The following is an 18556-nucleotide window of genomic DNA, read 5'->3' on the forward strand; positions in this document are numbered from 1 at the left end:
CTGGTGACTGGTCTCTTATCATTTTTGGTAACTGTTTAGTAGTCATGCACAGCACACCACTTTAACAGTTGCCTCATGCTAAAAGAAGGAATAATTGTCAAGATGCTTGCTCAGTTATTCAAAAACAACCCTGTGAAAGGAGTGTTATGCAAGTAATAATCCCCGTGGCCTTCATATGCAGCTTGTTTTAAAATGCAGCTCTCACCAAATCCCCAAACAGGCTAATCATTCCGGAAACGAAACACCACCATTTCTCTTGAAATAGCTCCTTGTGGGGCTTGGAGACCTTGCTCCACCTAGAAATTTCCAGTGACCTTCCTTGGGGGTCTGAATAATTTTCTGGAATGGCACCTGTCAAATATGACTTTGGAGCAGATACTCAAGATGAGCCAATACTATTCCAAGACTTTCTTCTTTCCAATGTTTTCCCAACACACTGCAAAGCTACTGGTAATAGGCAACTTGGATGATGGTGTCATTTGACTACAACTACCAAAATCCTTCACCTTTTCGGTTTCTTATGCTTATTAGGGAAATTGATATTTACACACCACTGGGAATTCAATTTTTAGATAATAAAGAAAAAACTAAAGGAATTCTGTTAGTTGTAGTCAAATGATGACAACGTGCAAATCTGCTATTTGCATTAGAATTTAACAACCATCATGGCAACTATTTGTGACCATCAGTCTGAAGAGCATTTGTTTTGTCCTAAAATTCATGATTTTAACTGGCAGTAACTTGAACTGGAAAACATATGAAGTCTGAAATTGTATCACTTCTACATTTTTTAAGTCATGACCATTTACTTTTGTGTAGGAAAGATGGCCAAGTGGTTTATAGTCATGGATTTGAACTCCGGCCCAATTCCATCATTCAATACCTACAGTCCTGAGTTCAACTCCTCAGCGTAACCTGCATTTGACTAGGAAGGGGCAGGCAAAGTGCAGATGGAGGAGAACTTATACCTCGCATTTTTTGGCCTTCCAACTGTAACCCCTTCCCCGTTTACCCCTGCAACCCAGGCTACCGTAGCTTTACTATGTTTGCATTGGAGTTCAAAAAGCTCTCAATGCTCTGCCTGGGATAACTATCCTGTCATGGAGTAAGGAAAGTTGGTTGAAAATAACTGTTTTGTTTCCCCTTTGAGATCAGTTGAAGACTCAAGTTAAATTAAATGTTTTCACAAGAAATTTAATATGATCACATCAAATCCCAGAGGATTCACTTAGAAAATGAATCAATGAAAACTCAAACAAGCAGATTATATACATTTTATTTCAGTTCATGGAGTAACATTCTACTTCAACTCCTTGACAGCCAAACCTGTAAAAAAACAACAAAAAAAAGAACCAGTTTGACTTCAATTCATGCAAAAACAAACAAGATACCCAGAATTTTCAGGATTTGGCACTAGCTTTGGACACCACTCTTATCTTTAGAACGTAGATCTCACATTTTATGTATTTTCTATTTCAAAACTTTAACCTCCAAAATGCATTGTGCCCACTGTTATCAATTACCAATAACAATAGTTATTAATAAAATGAATCACAAATTCTCAGTGACTAAAGAAAATTAATTTTATTGGTCAATGAAATTGGGACATCATCCACAATCCACCAATTCAAATTTTGTACCACATTGATTGTACCCACAATCTGTTACACAATCTTCAATAGGTTCCCTCAATCCCCACATATGATAGACATTGAGAATTATTTCTCACTTTTGCAATGCCATTTTGTGTCTTGCTCAAAACAGCACAGTGACCACAACCAGATTTAGGACTGGACAGCTCAAGTAAACTTTCAGTGGACAACCATTGGGTAAAAATGCTTTTTTGAAATTCAGAAGGGGAAAATCAAATCCGACCTATCAGAAAGTTGCCAAAAAAAACTGATATCAAGATAAATCAATCAGGGGCCATGATAACCCAAGACAATTCTTTCAGCTTTAAAATTTCAAAAACCTAAGGAAGGTAATAGCAAGTCAACTCTATCACATGCTGACCATGTCTGGAACTGTTCCTTAAATCAAGTTGTGAGTTGATCAATCCATACCAACCCATTATTCTGATTTTGAAAGCTCAGGACTGGGTTACTGACCAGGCTTACGGACCTGTGGAACTTCTCCAAACTTTGTAAAGAATACCTAATAACATAACAAAATAAAGTTACCTGGAGGCAAAGACTGCTTCAGTTTGTCGGCTTTTTCTTTGTCCTGGATGACAAGGGTGTAAAGGTAACGACTGCATCGCACCTTGAACTTCACTGTGTCTTTGATCTTCTTTATCTTAACAGCTATAACAAATAGTAAGGTTGCAATTTGTTATCGCAGTGATTTTGATCTAATGTAATTAAAGTCAGCGAAATAATACAGCAAATTAAACATGACCCATAACATTTTGCTATCAATAACACTGGATATACAGTAACACATTAAGTGACACAATGGGACCTAGTCTGAATTCTGTACCATTAAATTTGGAAAATTTCTTTAGCTGGAATGGAATAAAGAAAAACCTTAACCAAAAAAAGTTTTGAAGTGTAGCTAGTTGTGTCTTTTACTGGAAGATTTCATGGTTGCAGCCGACATATTTGGAGTGTAGAGACAAACATGCAAACACCTGTTCAGTGCTTGAATAGAACACAACCCTGAAAACTTCTATGTTTCCAAGTAACATACAAACAGACCCAAACAAATTTCCCTGTGTCTATATACGTGTCCAGCAGCCAGACAGCATTTTGAAAATACTTGGTGTCTGGCAGTCTGAAACTTTATTTTCCTTTTACCTCAATTATTGAGGACTAAGCACACATTCTAAGCTAACCTGTCTACATTTAAGGGTAACCACAGTGCTTTAAGGGCTAACTGGACAAGGATTATTACACTTCATCTAAAGAATACTCTGTGTCCAACTGGCCTGAAAAAACACCTTGTTTAGCCCAAAAATTGCTATGGTTAGCCTAGCCTGCTGCATGAATTGCGCACCAGTTAGTCTGTTTATTGTCAGCTCTCAACAATTGTATTGGTAAAGAAATAAATATTTAGTTGTAAATGGACAATTTTCTGACTGACAGACAGGGAGCATTTTCAAAATGCTGAATGCTGTTCGGCTGCCGGACTTCTAGCCACAGTGAACAAATTTTGCAATTTTGATATCCATGACCAGATAAACGTTAAGTTTCCAAACACTTTGGCTTGTAGCTAACTTTCACAGCTTTGTATATATATCTAGAGCGAGCAATATGCTGCAAATCATTTAAAATGCTAGACTAAAAACAGCAGCCCTTTCTTATTAGTACGTGAGCAAGAAGATTGTCACTTACATTTGGCATCCTTCCTTCGAGCGGTAAGGAGAAAATCTTTGATTTCGTGAATCTGCTTAGGCTGCAACAAGATAAATCGTGGATTGATTTCAAAAAATTGTTTGATCTTCAATAACTACTCGAGTGAGCTCAATCCATCGAGTTTCTTAGCTAAATTTGAACCAAGAAAGGTTAAAGACAAAACATTTAAACTTTAAACACAACAGCTTACCATTGTGGAATGAATGTGATGGAAAGATCAGAGGTACCTAGGGCATGACAGAAAGACTTCGTTACTAAATTTACTAACGACTTAAAAAAAAAAAGATTTTCAAACATAACTCACTGAAAGTATATAATATCGTTCATATGTGACAATTAATTAAAGAAAATTGTGAAGGATGCCTGAGATATACAAGGATTTTATTTCGTAGTTCAACATACCTTCCAAATAATTCAAGCTGGAGTCCAAAAAGGACGATTCATGGGCATGCGCCTGCTTTTCAATGCGCAGCGGCTTACCCCATGGACCAAAATGGCGGACGGTTATCGTGGAAGTAAGTATCAAATTCTGATATTTTATCAGATTTCCTTGGCTTCAAAGGCGTAAATGCTTGCTTTGTGTAAATTTATGTAGATGTGGGTAAAAGGAGACCCCCTCAGAAAGGGCAAAAACGTCGAAATGACATTTACGTGAATAGGAAGACTGACTTTGCGGCTCAACTTGAACGATGCCAGAAGTTACTTGATTCAAGGTTTGTGATTTTTAGCCAATATTAAGCTGGTTTCCAGACAACTCAAGGCTACTTTATTTATGAAAAGACCAAACAAATACATTCAAAAGTTCTCTATTCAATTTATTCACACAGTTCAAAATTATTCATAGACATATATAGACAGACAAGCAGGCAGACAGACAGACAGACAGACAGACAACCTTTATTTAGCACCATTAAAATTAAAGCTCAGAGGTGAATCGCTGTCCAATGGATAAGTGTTAACAAACCAAGCCACGCTATCTGCTGGATAGTGATTTATCCAGTGGATGGCGTTATCCACCTTTCGAACAACCCACGCCAGTAGCTTATGACTGCTTATGGGGTCGTGCAACTTGCAATTGTGGCTCACTGGTGCCTATGGGTGTGTACAAAACCTGGGCTAGGCCATGGCCAGGGTGATGGTCCACCCTGTGGCCTACCCTATGCCCTACCCTATGGCCCACCCCAAATTTTGTGATTTTACATATTATAAAGAAAATAATAACTACTTACGCTCACAGTGGTCAAGGACTGTAAATTCAAGCGATAGCCGCAATTTTTTTAAATTAAACTTGTCCCCAGGGTTTTCTCCAGGTGATTGGCGGTTTAATGTTTAATTAGGCACTTGAGCCCAACAAATGACGCCATCTTGGACTAGGGGCGCAGAGACCCCTGGAAGAAAGGCTGGCAACAACGATGGCTAATCTTGAGGGGGAAATCGAGGTAAGCAATCTGATACAAATGGTTGACAGGCCAAACACGACTCCTATTGGTCAAGATAGAACTAGCCAATGGTGTAATGTACTTTTTGATCCTTATCTGTTTGAAGCTCGACCTCGTTAGGGGTTGACCTCAAAAAGTTTGCCATAGCACGGTCTAACGGCTCAACTCTACTTAAAAATCCTCCTTATAACACAACATGAAGTGCCCTTCATAAACACAACAAAAAGGTACGTACGGCAAATGTACAAATATCACACACTGTAGGAGTCGTGTAGGCCTGTTAAACTCTTTTATGGACAGGCCCCATTCTACATCGTGCGAGACATACAACACTCAACTAACGCCAAGGAGCATAAAGCCAAAAAATACATCCTCAGAAGGGGTGTGTTTATATCAAAATAGCTCCACACTGCAGACTAGCCATTGAGTGCCTAGAAATCTAGAAGAAATGCCGTCAAAGAAACACAAAATAACGAGGTTGAGCTTCAAACAAATAAGGATTGAAAAGTACATTACACCACTGGCTAGCTCTATCTTGACCAATAGGAGTCGTGTTTGGCCTGTCCACCATTTGTATCAGATTGCTTACCTCGATTTTCCCCACAAGATCGGCCATCATTGTTGCCAGCCTTTCTCCCAGGGGTCCCAGCGCCCCTAGTCCAAGATGGCATCATGTGTTGGGCCCAAGCGCCTAATTAAACATTAAACTGCCAATCACCTGGAGGACACCCTGGGGATGAATTTAATTTTAAAAAATGGTGGCTATCACTCAAATTTACAATGCTTGATCCCTGTGAGTGTAAGTAGTTATTATTTTCTTTATAATTTGGGGTGGGCCATAGGGTAGGCCATAGGGTAGGCCACAGGGTGGGCCATGGCCCAGACCATAGCCTAGCCCAGGTTTTGTATACACCTGGTGCCTATTCATATGTTAGCTTTTATGTATAAGTTAATGTAAACTTACACATGTAAACTTACACTGTATGATAATTTAAGCTTACATGTAATAGTTTACGTTCACATGCATGTACAGGTATAAAGCTTGAGGCTTACATGTACATGTAATAGGTTACATTCACGTGCATGTACAGGTGTAAAGCTTGAGGTAATCTTTTTGTGCTTTTGTTTTAGTGAGCAAGAGGTAAGGATACATGGCTTGGGTGCTGCCATTAACCGTGCAATCAATCTGGCATTGCAACTTGAACAAAGAGGACAAGGAACTGTTGAGGTAAATAAACTAAAAATATCTTAATTGACCACTCCTCCGAAGGGGCTTTTCAGGGCCAATGGCTAGAAACAATGAAAGAAATAATGTGACCAAACAAATGATGACCCAGGAGGCAGGGAGGCAGGCAGACTGGCAGGCAGGCAGGCAGGAGGCAGACCAGTTGGCTATTTACAAACATAGCCAAGGAGTTGAATTGAACTCGGGACTACCAAGAACAACACCAGGTAGTGGTCAGAATGGGACTTGCAACTGTGACCTCCAGATTTCAAGCCCTGCGCCCCAACAGCTTACCACTCAACCATGCTGCCTCTTTCACCTCCTCCTGAGGTGGGCATAAAGTGCACATTGAAATGGATCAGTTCCTTTTCACTTTTCAGTGAAAAACTTATCATCTTACAACTATTAATAAAAACTTCAACAGGGAGAAAAAACATTCCAAAATGAGTCCCATTCAATACAAAAATACATTCTTTCCCTTGTGAGCTCAAGGGCTGGACACTTCATTTTGACAGTGTTTGTGATCTTAGCGAGTGACAGGAAGAAATGCATCAAAAACTATACAATTTTTGCTGGCACAGAAAGATTCGTTTGAGCAAGTTTGTGTCATTCCTGAGCGATAGAGACATCTGCAGTTTAAACTAAAGAGTTCTATATCCTTCAGGCCATTGGATGGATCTCCAAAAGATTTTTACTTTCGAACTTTCCTGCTCAAATGTCAGAAATCTCACAGGTGTTTGAGATGTTCATTTTGAGTACTTGAACATTTGATAAATGTCATGTCAATAAAAACTTAAAGGTAAGGAGTAAACAAAGAAATTTTTAAAAAAAATGCTGCAAAAATCTGTCACACTTATGGTTTCCTTTGTTTCAGATCTGAATAATAAGGTATTCAGAGCTGAGGGGATAGGGATGTATAACATTAGCTTATTAATTCATTTGTATAACAGTCTCTTGCTTTTAGCAATCTACTAATAGCAAATGTTTTGCTTGGCAGTTATCAACAACTACTTCCAGTGTGAAACTAGTTGATGACTTTGAGCCTGAGGATGATGTAAGTCTTGGTTGAAAGGAACCAAACTGTTGAAATAATTATAATCCTTATTTGGTTTTTTACTGATAACATTGCAGAGCTAAATGCTATTTATATGAACTACATTTTTTTTTGTTAATGAGCCATCCCCCCTATGAGGCATTTATGCAGGGAATCATGGTAGTCGTATTCATCATGCACATGACATCTTTGCATACAACTAACATGATTCCCTGGGTGCGCATCTCACAGAGGGAATGGGGTACTATAGTATTATAAGTATTTTTGAGCAAGGAATAATCAGACGGATTCCATTAGCTTTTAACATCTATCTTTACAAAACTATTTTTGTAACGACAAGTGAATAAAGATGGTGAATTTTAAGCTAGGTAATGAAATGTGAAAGGTGAATTGATGAACATGACATGAGCGTGGGACAAAGAAAAAATCCCTGACAGGAATTGAACCCATGACCTCCCGAACACTGGGCAGGTGCTCTATCCACTGAGCTACAAGAACTCATGGAGAGCAAGAAAATTGTGACAAAAAATGTTAACTGAGGCTTCAATTGTGTAGCAACTCAATAGCAATGGGATCCAGAGGAAATACACTGCTCCCCTGACTGGTGGAATTGTTCAGGTTGAAGTTTTACATTGATTCTCCCAACTGACTACCATATCTTTCTCTCAGTGTTAGTTCTAAGAATTTGGAGTTGGAGAAAGATATTGCACAGCTGATGATCATCTTCAATCTCCTCATCTGTCTGCCTCTTAGTGTATATATTTGATACTATATCCATGGAGAAATTAGACCTTGACTACTGAATGCAAAATTAATTCAGTATGCTTAAGAACAGTCATGTTGAAGAGTGTATGTTGAAAGCATGAATGCCCTATAGCTCTTCTTGCTAATCACATTTCAACAAAAGGCTAGCCAATCTGAATGTCCACCTGACAAAATTCTGTCATTTATTTTCAGGACCATGAAGGTTGTTCTAAAGTGCGAACTAACTCAGCAATACACATAAGAGTTTACAAGAAACCCATCTTGCCAGTTAACTCAGAAGGAACATCAAAAAATGTTACATGAATTCCTTGTTACGTTATTCTTGGAGTTATTGATTTTCAAGAGCAGCTTGCATCACCTAATGTGTTCATGTTCACTGGTGATAACGTCCACTTTCAGAGGCCATTTGGATTTTTGCAACAAAGGTGGCAATGAGTAAGATCCACATTTTCCTGAATTATAAAGAAACAGTCTAAACGGTTCTAAAGAAACAGCATTACCATATAAAAGCACTGTCTAAATGCGCTGCCAGCCCTACTACTTCTGTTATCTTGCCTGCTGCTACAAAACACTTTAACAGGGCTGCGGGTAAATAATAGAACAACAAGACAGTACATGTTGCATTGCTTTTATGGCATAACTAAAGAAATACAGATGACCTTTCTAAGACTTCTAAGAGTCTTGTATGTCATACAAGTGCAACAGGAGTTATCAGGAGTGGTTTTTGTTGACTGGTAACCAAGTGAATCAACAGCAGCACACACAAGTCAATTGGCTGTACTTCCATTGTGGGTTGCTTAGCCTGTACATTAACTTAAAATCAAGTTGCACCTCAAGAGCTGTCATGATCCTTAAGAAGCAATTTCCTCATTCTCGTGTTCAGCAATTACATCTGAAGACCAGAATGGTAGTCCCAGACTTCTCTAAATGAGATCACCAACAGTATGAAATCTGCACTTGACAGCCTCAAATCCCTTGGTAACTCTTTCCTGGTGGATCTTAGTCTCTGAATTAAAACCAGCTCCAGCTACATCCTTATTTGAGATTTTTTTCATAAAATGTGTCTGAGCAGTTATGCCTTGTTATCCACTTGTGTCTTCAAGTTCTCTTGGGCTCGTTGACTTGTTATCTGCAGCATTTGTATGGTGTGTAAATCAGAGATATTGGAGCCTCCAATATTGCCATGATCAGCATTGAAATCTTCCAAAGGGATTTGGACAGCTTTGAGCCCCCATTTTTGGAGCAGATCCTCAATGGAGCGACTAGAACTACAAAGAAAGATATGTATGAAAAGCTATTCAAATTTCTGATTGTCCTAATGTAGCTGACTAGTACCCAGTTACACACCTGGATGAAGATAGTAACATGTCTAGCCCCAAAATATGACACAATGACCCTGGCCAGCACCCAAACTGAACAACTCAATTCTTTAAGTCTAATGAACCAACCATTAGGCCAACCAAAATCTCTATGCACTAGTTCACAATGGCTGTTTAACTTTTGATATGCATGCACAGTACCTCCTTTCCTGATAGGCTGTCCAGAAGTTTGCCCGGGGATTTTTCTCCATCAGAAAAGAGACAGTGGCAAGAATGTCATCAAAATCTGTATCACAGGCGATAAGATATTACCAGTAGGGCATTTCCAAGTTGTCTATTGCCTCTGTGTCAAAACAAGTCTTTGTGCAAAACCATTCATATGAAAATGAGTTCTGCCTACTTGTCTTTTTCATGCAAATCCAAGTTATTTCCATGTGAAAGGTTTCACTTGAGGACTCGTTTTGAAATTGAGCCACAAGGTAACTCACAAATGGCCTATTACTGTATCATGGGGGACCTAATATTAACTATGAGCATGAAATTCAACAGGAGAAATAATACTAGCCTTTAAAAGACAAATCATTTGCTTAAAGAATTATAAGGCATGTTCAGAAATAATTCAATCAGCTAACAAGATAATCTACTGTCTGCATGAATTGTAGGTATATGATGCTAACTGATTTATTGCCTACCTCTCTACACACATTAGGACTGAGGCTGAATAAATTCTCAACTGGATCTCTAAATGCATTGCATGAAGTTATCAGATGATTCTCTGATCAAAATGTTAGTTGAAATTACACCCTACTTGTACTGATCATTATTTCTTAAATCTGACATTCCTGTAAAGATCTCCAGAAAGGTTCTTTTTGTCATTGGACATTTGGGCAAATACGTGGTAGAGCTTGCAGAATTTCTCACTACATACCATTTCTGGTCATGTACAAACTAGTGGTGAAATTACCTTTGGTGTCATAGAAGCAATCTGAACCAAGAATTATGTCAGCCTTATTAAGTTTGAATAGATTTGGTGTGAACTGTCCCCAAGTGATTCCCACAACTTTGACAAAGTCATGACCATTTGCGCAGCAGCTTTGCCTGCAATTTTCCAGGCACTCAGGGTAGTCCTCCTTATCTGTAAGAGTGACATGTGCACCGCACAGCGAAGCAACCAATCCAGGAAGTGCTGTTCCTGCACCAATCTATGAGACAATCAAATTGTCATTTAAAAATACTGTAATTGTATTCAGGCATGATAAAAATATTAAAACATTTGTTTTCATTGACTAAAAAAAGGGTTGATTTGGATGTTTTGGTTAAAATACTGTCAGTAACATTCTGCAGCACAAAAAACAAGAAGATCTGTTAGATCTTAAAACCGCGCTTTTAAAATTTAACTATTTTCTTAGCACTACAGTTGCAACGCAGTGTACATTCGAAAGTAATCCTTGATGATTCATTGATTACTGTAGACATCACATCACTTGATCAACACAGACTGTACTATTGCACCATCAGTCGTAGCCGTTGCAAAATCTCCGATGACGTAATAGTGTTAATCTGGAACTTTCTTTGGGATATGTATGGGCATGAAGATACGAACACTATTAACAACAGCTTTCTTTCTTAAAAGTCAAGTTTAAATTTAATATTTTCCTTGAGTAAAGGGCTAGCAAAGAAGTCACACGAGTCACATAATTCAAGAATTGCGTTATCGACGGCTATCTTTAGTACGGTGGTTATTTCCCTACCAATGACGTAATGATTGCATGTCCTGACATGTTCTTTGTTTGGCTTGCAAATATTTCATTTTCCTTCCGATCTATGAACTCGCTGCGATGAAAGAGCCAAAGAATTTACTTCATTTGCCTAAAACCACAAGAAATACTCGCAAACTTGCAAATAAATTAATGACCGTTGCTTCTGGCGAAATAAACTTCCAAAGTAAACACGATCTTATTAGTCACGTAGCGAAAGTGAAAGCTGCAACATTAACGCATTCCATGGCTGACGTAATACCTTTTTTTAGCGTATTTATTAATCCCTTTGAATCCAACGCTTCGATAAAACCAAAAGAAAATATATTTTACCCACAACAAAGGAAACAATATCCGTAAAATTATCCGTGTATTAATGTTTTAACAGCTTCTGGCGGAAAAAACATCACACGTTGCGTGACTCGGAATTTGGCCGAGCGGAGGTCTGCGTCTGGTCACCGACAAAAAAAAAAAAAATAAACCACGGGTAAACCTACAGTATTTTAACCAAAACGTCCAAATCAACCTTTTTTTAGTCAGTGACAACAAACATTTTAATATTTTTAAATTGTCATTGTGAACCCAAATCTGGGTGATGGTCAATTTTGGATGATGTTGCTGCTTCTAGACGTCAAAAATTGACAAAGCAAAGACAGCTGTAGTATCCTGTGAGCAGTTGGTTTCTCTTTCTTTGAACAAGAGAGGTTTCTCTCTCCTTTGTTGTAGGAGAAACCATTGCTTGCAAGGTACAGCTTCAGTAAATCAGTGTCGTAAATTTGGTAAACATTCCAATTTTCTCCCAATTGTATGCAAGTCAAAGCTAGATGAGAAAAATTAAATATTTAGAATGTATGATGCATTGTATTATGATCAGTCTTTAATGGTCAGAGTTAAGCTATAACCAGTTTCAGATATACAGAGAATTGGAAGGGGGACAGGGAAGGGAGGCAGAGCTGAAAAACAAACACTGCACTTTTGGGCACCTCTGGATTAGTCACAGCTAACTTCTAAATATTAAATACTCTGTGTTTAGGTTCAACTTAGGGATACGTTGTAACTGCTTTCCCCATTCCCTTCCTATACTTTAGCTCACACATGTGACAACAACATTACACTTCTTATACAATAAAGCACATGAATGAGTACTGTCTTAGACTATTATTGAGGCACTGAAGAGAATGTCATTGTCATTAGCACAGACCTCAATGACTTGTTTTCCTTTTATGTGTTCCCTGTTATGCCATATAAACTGTGCAAGAACAGGGGCTGCTGGCCATGTGAACATTCCATATTGAGGGTCAACAATCTAAAACAATAAAATGATTGACATAGCTAATTTTATAAATGGAAGTACTTCATTATACACAGTGAGGGTTGAATGTGACAAATATATATTGTATTGTATTGGCATTATCAGACAATCTAGTCCATAATTTTAGCGTGTGTTAGTAATTGTACATTTCCTTAAACATTTTCTGAGATGGCTTTGGAGTCCGATTCGTGATCAGCAGATGCGGTGACAAGAACCACAGACATAAGTGGAATCAGTGGGTGGAGCAAGGGCCCTGGCCTTCTGACGTTCTCTCCTGGTATCCACTGTGATGTGCAGAAGCTTTTCTCCCTCTCGTAGGGCTTCAGTGCAATTTGTTTTCCACACACTCCTGTCACTGGCAAGAGTCTCCCACGAATCGATTGGAAGACCAATGGCCTGCATGTCCCTCTTCGCCACGTTCTTGAAACGGAGCTTCGGTCATCCTACCGGCCTTTTTCCTTGTACTAGTTCTCCGTACAAGAGTTGCTTGGGAATGCGGCCCTCATCCATTCAATGTACATGGCCAATCCACCGCAGACGTCTCTGGCGAAGAAGGGTGTATACGGAGGGGATGCCTGCTCTCTCTAAGACAGCACTGTTCGTAATGCGGTCCTGCCAGGAGATGGAGAGGATGTGCCGCAAGCAGCACAGGTGGAACACATTCAGGCGTTTTTCTTGTGCTGCATACACTGTACGTTGTCCAGGACTTGCTACCATAGAGGAGCATGCTGATGATGCAGGCTCTGTAGACAGCCAAGGGGTCCTGTCAGCAAACATCAGTGTTATTTCATGCAGATGCTATATGCCACTATAATGGTGGCATGCATACAAGGTCATATAACAGATGCGTACATGTAAATATAAGCATAATAACACTGATCATGCAACTTGCTGACAGGACCCGACATTTTGGTGGGAGTAGTGAGCTTCTGATTTTCCCAGACACGTTGTGAAAGCTTTGACATGTTGGTTGCAGTGTGCCCAATCCTCTTTCCTATTTCGGTGTCAAGGGAGGTGGTGCTAGTAACATGGTCTAAAAACCTGTCAAAGTACTTACAATGAATTCACTGTAGACAATCAATTTCAAGCAAATAAGACTTGTGCTATATTTAAGTAGGGAGGCAGCATAGCCAAGTGGTTAGAGTGCTGGACTTTAAATTCAGAGGTCGCGGGTTCGAGTTCCGCTCTGACCAGACCACTTAGCTGGAGTTGTTTCTTGGTAAACCCTAATTCAACTTCTCGGTCATGTTTGTAAATACAGGGGCATAGCCAGGATTTTTTGTGCTATGAGCACAAAAGGGTTAATAATTAACTATTATTGCTGCCCCAAGGGTGTCCGCTTAATACGGGTATCACTGTAGTGATATTGGGGTCCTGTCAGCAAACATCAGTGTTATTTCATGCAGATGCTATATTCCACTATAATGGTGGCATGCATACAAGGTCATATAACAGCTGCATAAATATAAGCTTAATAACACTGATCATGCAACTTGCTGACAGGACCCGACTTTTTCCGAGTGCAACGCGTGAACGGTAGACCTCAAACAAAATACTTATCTATACCTCCGGTATCCGTACTTCTATTCTGTCTCCATTAGACTTGTCGTCAAAGGAAAAGACTCTCTCAGCTTGCATAAATGATAAATAACAAAGTAACAAAATGGTGGTTTGACGCCTGGGAAGTAGAAATCAACCAGGCGTTCATTGAGCGCAAGGAGCCTTGTAACCAGTTACCAGACTTCTCTCTTACCAGTCAAATATGGCGTCGATGTAGTGTAGTGCCGTGTTTCGTATTGTCGTAAGCTTTTTGTTTTGTTTTTTTTTAACAGTTTTGTCAAGTTTTCCAGTATTGGTAGTAGTTTGTTTGTCTTTTAAGTTTTTGTTTTATGTTATCAATGCAACGTAAGTTTGTTAGTTTGTTTTTCTTTGCATTTTATGTGACCTGTTGTACTTGTTGTCTGGTTCGATGTTTCGTCGTGTGTATTATTGTCTGTACTTCGTATCTTCGTGTGTTTTGTCCCTCACTGTCTCATTAGTTTATCTGACGCACATGTTGCAGATGATTTCGCTTGTTTTAAAACTGACAACAGCCTCTCAGTGTGGGAGTTCTTTACTCATATGACACCAAGAGATTGGTGAATGATTTGAACCGTGATACCCAAAGAGAAGTCTGCTGTTGTCGCATTAGATATGTTGGTTTATGATGAAATACTGATCTGAAACCAATATTAAGACAACATAGGGTGTCAAAATAAGCTACTTAAAACATTCTTTCGTCACTGTCATCGACGATCTTAAATCTTTAACGCTCAAAAGCTCGACGAATTGTAGATGAACTGGGTAGCTACCGTTTTCGCCCCATGGCGAGTTCGCCCCCACATCAGCCACATCGACTCAACTTGATCGAGTTTGCCCCCAACCAGATTCAGTCGTATATAGAGATTATTCCTCGTTCTTTTATCCACTGCCTTATTAGATTACTGGTGACGAGGAAACTTCGCTTGGTGGCGAGGTGACTTCGCTTGGCGAGTTCGTTGGTGGCGAGATGACCGGTAACCATTTGACCTTGTTGCTATGAACTGTATCTATCATGTATATTCTTTGTACGAGGTTTAATGTTATTTTATTTTATTTCTGCACGACCCTACAAGCTAACTAAACTGAGCTTTAATTTTAATAGTGCTTAAAAAAGGTTGCTTGTCTGTCTGTTTGTCTCTAAACTGTAATCCGGGAAAAAAGGGGGGGGGGTACTCCCTTGTTTGGCCTACGCGGGGACGTGCCGCAGAACAGGGTATGGTTTTTTGGCCTCGCTGTCCTAAACAGGGTATACAATTTTACTCGCCCTTGTCCTAACCAGGGTCAGAACCTGCCCTAAACAGGGTATGGTTACACGATATGTACGAGTTTAGCTTGCGAACAGGTTCACCTTTGAGTCCCACGCGCGAGCGACGAAGAACGAGCGATCCGGCAGGAGGAGTCTGGTGCGGAGTGTAAATGGAGTGCCAAGAAAGTGAGCCTGCCTTGATCTCTGCAAATTTTTCATTTCTTAAAAAAGAGGGTGTCGTCCTACGTAGACTTCCTACACAGGTGGCTGCATTCATTTTCTTAATCCGGTCAAGCACAGCTATGATGGCTGATAACCGAGATTCTGTTAACCAATCAAAAACTGTGAGGGGTAAAGAGCATTTCCGAGGATGAGAATTTAATGATACTACTTAAACATAAAGAACATAAAAACATAGCTCCGGTACACGTGCAAATGACCATTATGTAAAAAAAAAAAAAAAAAAAAAATAATAATAATAATAATGATGATGATGATGACGATGATGATGATGATGATGATGATAATGATAATAATAAAACAGTTAGATAAGCAACGTTTTTATAACCCCAAACTCAACCACATTTTCCGATTAGAAGAGAACGACCAGAACATGTCACGAGTAATGGATCAAAACTCGCTAACTTTTGTGCCAGCCGGCGTCAAGCAGAAAATATTCGTGCAGGTTGTCCTAGTTTTGAGTTGGGAGGCACAACAGAACACTTGATGACTGGCCCCTTGAGGTGATAGTTGATTTGGCCTTCGGCCTCATCAACTATCACCTCATAGAAATCGAGAGCGAATAATCTAATTGTTTTAGTAGAGTTCTTTCTAAATTTTACTTCAAATAACGGTTTCCAATGATTTCTTAACGTATTATTAAACTTTGCGCCTGAAAAAGATCGCTCGGATCAGTTGAATTGTCATTTAAAATTGAAGTTGTGTGCGCGCGCGCATCAGTTTTTTCAATAATTTTAACATTTTAAAAGTCAAGAAACCGTAAATGTCCTTCGTTTAGCCTTCTCAGGAATTTAATTAACCATTTGCATCAAATTTTCCTCCAAAACTTTGGAAAAACGAGAAAAAACGTCGTCATTTCCAACACGACCTCCAGCCACTGCACACTAATCGCTAATAGTGTTCAATGGCTCAACCAATCAGATTACAGCATTCGCATTAGTATACTGGTAGAATTCTACTACAGAAAGTTAGATTGGAATTGGAGACGACGAGAAGACCCTGGAATCTAATTTGTTTGCCGTTGGCGTCAAGTGCCTCAGGCTTCAGATCTAGGAAGGCGGAAGTGGTGAAAGTGTGTTAGTTTTCACTCCAGTGGAGATTTTGTCGTCTAAAATCTATTGAAATGCATCGCTTTGGGTCTTTGAACCCTGACGATTATGGTGGTATGCCATCATTCTTAACGCACATACACAACAGACGAAGGCAAAACATCGACCTAGGGGATGCGACCGCCTTTGGTAGGGATAGCACAGTTTCAACACGTCTAGCTGAAGTTGGAAGGGCTCTTGAACAAGGTGGAGAAAACCAACAAATCCAAGTCGCAGTCGAAACGTTTGTTAATAACTTGTTAAAATGTATCGGAAAACTAGAGGGCCGCTTCATCAGCACGGTTATTCCGAGTGGAAGTTTCTACGAGGGGACGAAAGTTACGGCACCTGATGAGTTTGACTTCATGGCGGAAATTCAAGTTCTTTCTTTTCGTGGAGCCTGCTCAGTCCATTGGCACAGTGGATTTCCCGGTCGTCCTATAGTGAAACCCCATCCTTTCCTAGCATACACACTTTTTTCTGATTTGATTCATGGTTCTTCTGGCCTTTCATCTGGACGATTCTTCAACGCTTTTGAGAGAACACTGCTTAGTGCCCTAGATGTTATGGATCCGCTTCCAGCGTGCTGGGGGCCGTCAATCAAAATTGGCCACAAAGGCCCCTCGGTCACTTTAGTTTTGACCTGGAATGGACGCAAGTACAGGAAGTTGGACATTTCCATCGACATTACACCTGCTATTAAGTTTTTCCACTGGCCTCAATGGACAGACATTTCAGCAACGACAACTACCTGCTTGGGAGCTGCTAAGGAATCATGCTCCAAGACCCTCAAGGAAAAAGTCACAAAACTCGGTTTCCATGTTGTGGCAGTCACTCCATTGTGGCGTGCATCGTTTTCAGTTGCGGAGATGCACATTCTCAAATCCTTCAGCCCAGACAGCAACCGCCTAACATGCTACAGGTGTGCAAAATACTTCCGTGACCAGCATAAGGGAGACAATTTTGTGCTGACTTCTTATGTTTTAAAAACTGGATTCCTTTTCGAGCTGGAAAAATTTCCAGACGAAAAATTCTGGAGCAATGAAGAGCTGTTTGCACGGTTGGATGGTATGATGAAACACCTTCTTCGCGAAGCAAAAGAGGAAGTCCTCGGCAGCTACTTTGTGTCCTCCTTTTCTGTCAGCAAGAGTGAAATGGAAGATATATTACCTCATGCCATACAGAGAGTTTTGGATGATTTGCTTTTATTGATGTTACTTGGACCAAAAGCAACTTGTTGCCATTAGTTGGAACTAAATTTCTTGTAATGGTATGACTTTAAGAACTCTGTTAGCTTCAAATGTGATGGACGTGATGACCTGTAATCTGATTAGTTTAACTTCCATGAATTCATGACATTCACGGTCCTTGGATAATTTATGAGATGGGGCGCTGGTCACTTGATTGTTTATCCAAAATACTGCTAAATTTAAGTTGGTGTGACCGTGAGTTGATGGGTAACACAACTCAGTGGTTGATCTTTTGCATCACAGTGCAAATTCCAATGGGCCTTTTTTGATACTCCTTAATTGTTTTGTTTTTTTGTTTTTTTTAGTTTATTGCGATCTAGTGTTGATAACTGAGTGTCGACTGGTTAACCTTTTCATTTCAAACGATATTTAGCCTTGGGAAATGAATTTAGAATAAGATCATAGTAATAGGAGAAAAACATTTGTATTTTTTTTTGTTTTGCCCATTGCTATTGTAAAACTTACAAATAGGTAAGCTCGCCATAACTACTACAGTATGCAAGATATAATTGCTCTTTGTAACCAGGCTTTAGTTCCTTTGTTGTAATCGATAATAATAGCACACGATTTGTACTGCATTGCTAAGGGCTGGAACCTTCAACAACGAGAACGTTGCAACCGATTTTCGACGAATGTCGTTCACATGTTTTTGGCAGACCTCGTCGGTCTTGTGTGACTCGTGTGCAGCTGCGTTGCGAGTAAATAATGTCTTGTTTTTTGTTTCGTTCTTGTAAAAAGTAAACAGGAGAATAAAAACTGACAGGTTTTTACACTAATTCAGGACAGGATATTTAATTTTACAACATGTCTTTTGCACTAAAGTAAAGCAGGTTAATATAACTCATTGACGGATAACTCGCTTGTCGGAGACATCCGAAATATTGCACTTTTCATTTGGCCATCTTTACAAAAAGGCCAGTCAAATTC

General features: G+C 39.5%; 4 protein-coding genes across 6 annotated transcripts; 2 read left to right on the forward strand and 2 right to left on the reverse strand.

Moving 5' to 3' along the window:
• Positions 1-1260: 1260 nt before the first annotated feature.
• Positions 1261-3815, reverse strand: LOC110059407 (large ribosomal subunit protein eL38). Its single transcript, XM_089290133.1, has 5 exons — positions 3756-3815; positions 3544-3580; positions 3333-3393; positions 2181-2303; positions 1261-1326 (listed from the first exon to the last, which is right to left on the reverse strand). The coding sequence occupies exons 2-5, from the start codon at positions 3544-3546 to the stop codon at positions 1301-1303; spliced, it is 213 nt and encodes a 70-aa protein (XP_089146259.1). The 5' UTR covers positions 3547-3580; positions 3756-3815; the 3' UTR covers positions 1261-1300.
• Positions 3796-11393, forward strand: LOC110059398 (ribonuclease P protein subunit p20-like). Its single transcript, XM_089290132.1, has 5 exons — positions 3796-3868; positions 3949-4066; positions 5924-6020; positions 7015-7071; positions 8029-11393. The coding sequence occupies exons 1-5, from the start codon at positions 3796-3798 to the stop codon at positions 8137-8139; spliced, it is 456 nt and encodes a 151-aa protein (XP_089146258.1). The 3' UTR covers positions 8140-11393.
• On the reverse strand, positions 7990-13927 carry LOC110059404 (histone-arginine methyltransferase METTL23-like). Of its 3 annotated transcripts, none has more exons than XM_089290128.1 (5): positions 13791-13927; positions 12114-12218; positions 10120-10357; positions 9357-9441; positions 7990-9104 (listed from the first exon to the last, which is right to left on the reverse strand). In XM_089290128.1, the coding sequence occupies exons 1-5, from the start codon at positions 13860-13862 to the stop codon at positions 8909-8911; spliced, it is 696 nt and encodes a 231-aa protein (XP_089146254.1). In that variant the 5' UTR covers positions 13863-13927; the 3' UTR covers positions 7990-8908. The 3 variants fall into 3 exon arrangements, with proteins under 3 accessions (XP_089146254.1, XP_089146255.1, XP_089146256.1); XM_089290129.1 differs by having other exon boundaries at positions 12114-12987; positions 13791-13849; XM_089290130.1 differs by lacking the exon at positions 9357-9441 and having other exon boundaries at positions 13791-13891.
• On the forward strand, positions 13912-18405 carry LOC110059393 (cyclic GMP-AMP synthase-like receptor). The gene has a single exon (XM_020766078.2). The coding sequence runs from the start codon at positions 16415-16417 to the stop codon at positions 17624-17626; it is 1212 nt and encodes a 403-aa protein (XP_020621737.2). The 5' UTR covers positions 13912-16414; the 3' UTR covers positions 17627-18405.
• Positions 18406-18556: the final 151 nt, after the last annotated feature.

Source organism: Orbicella faveolata, unplaced genomic scaffold (assembly GCF_042242905.1).
Source record: "Orbicella faveolata isolate gen_17 unplaced genomic scaffold, um_ofav_v1 contig_2, whole genome shotgun sequence".
Taxonomy (NCBI): Eukaryota; Metazoa; Cnidaria; class Anthozoa; order Scleractinia; family Merulinidae; genus Orbicella; species Orbicella faveolata.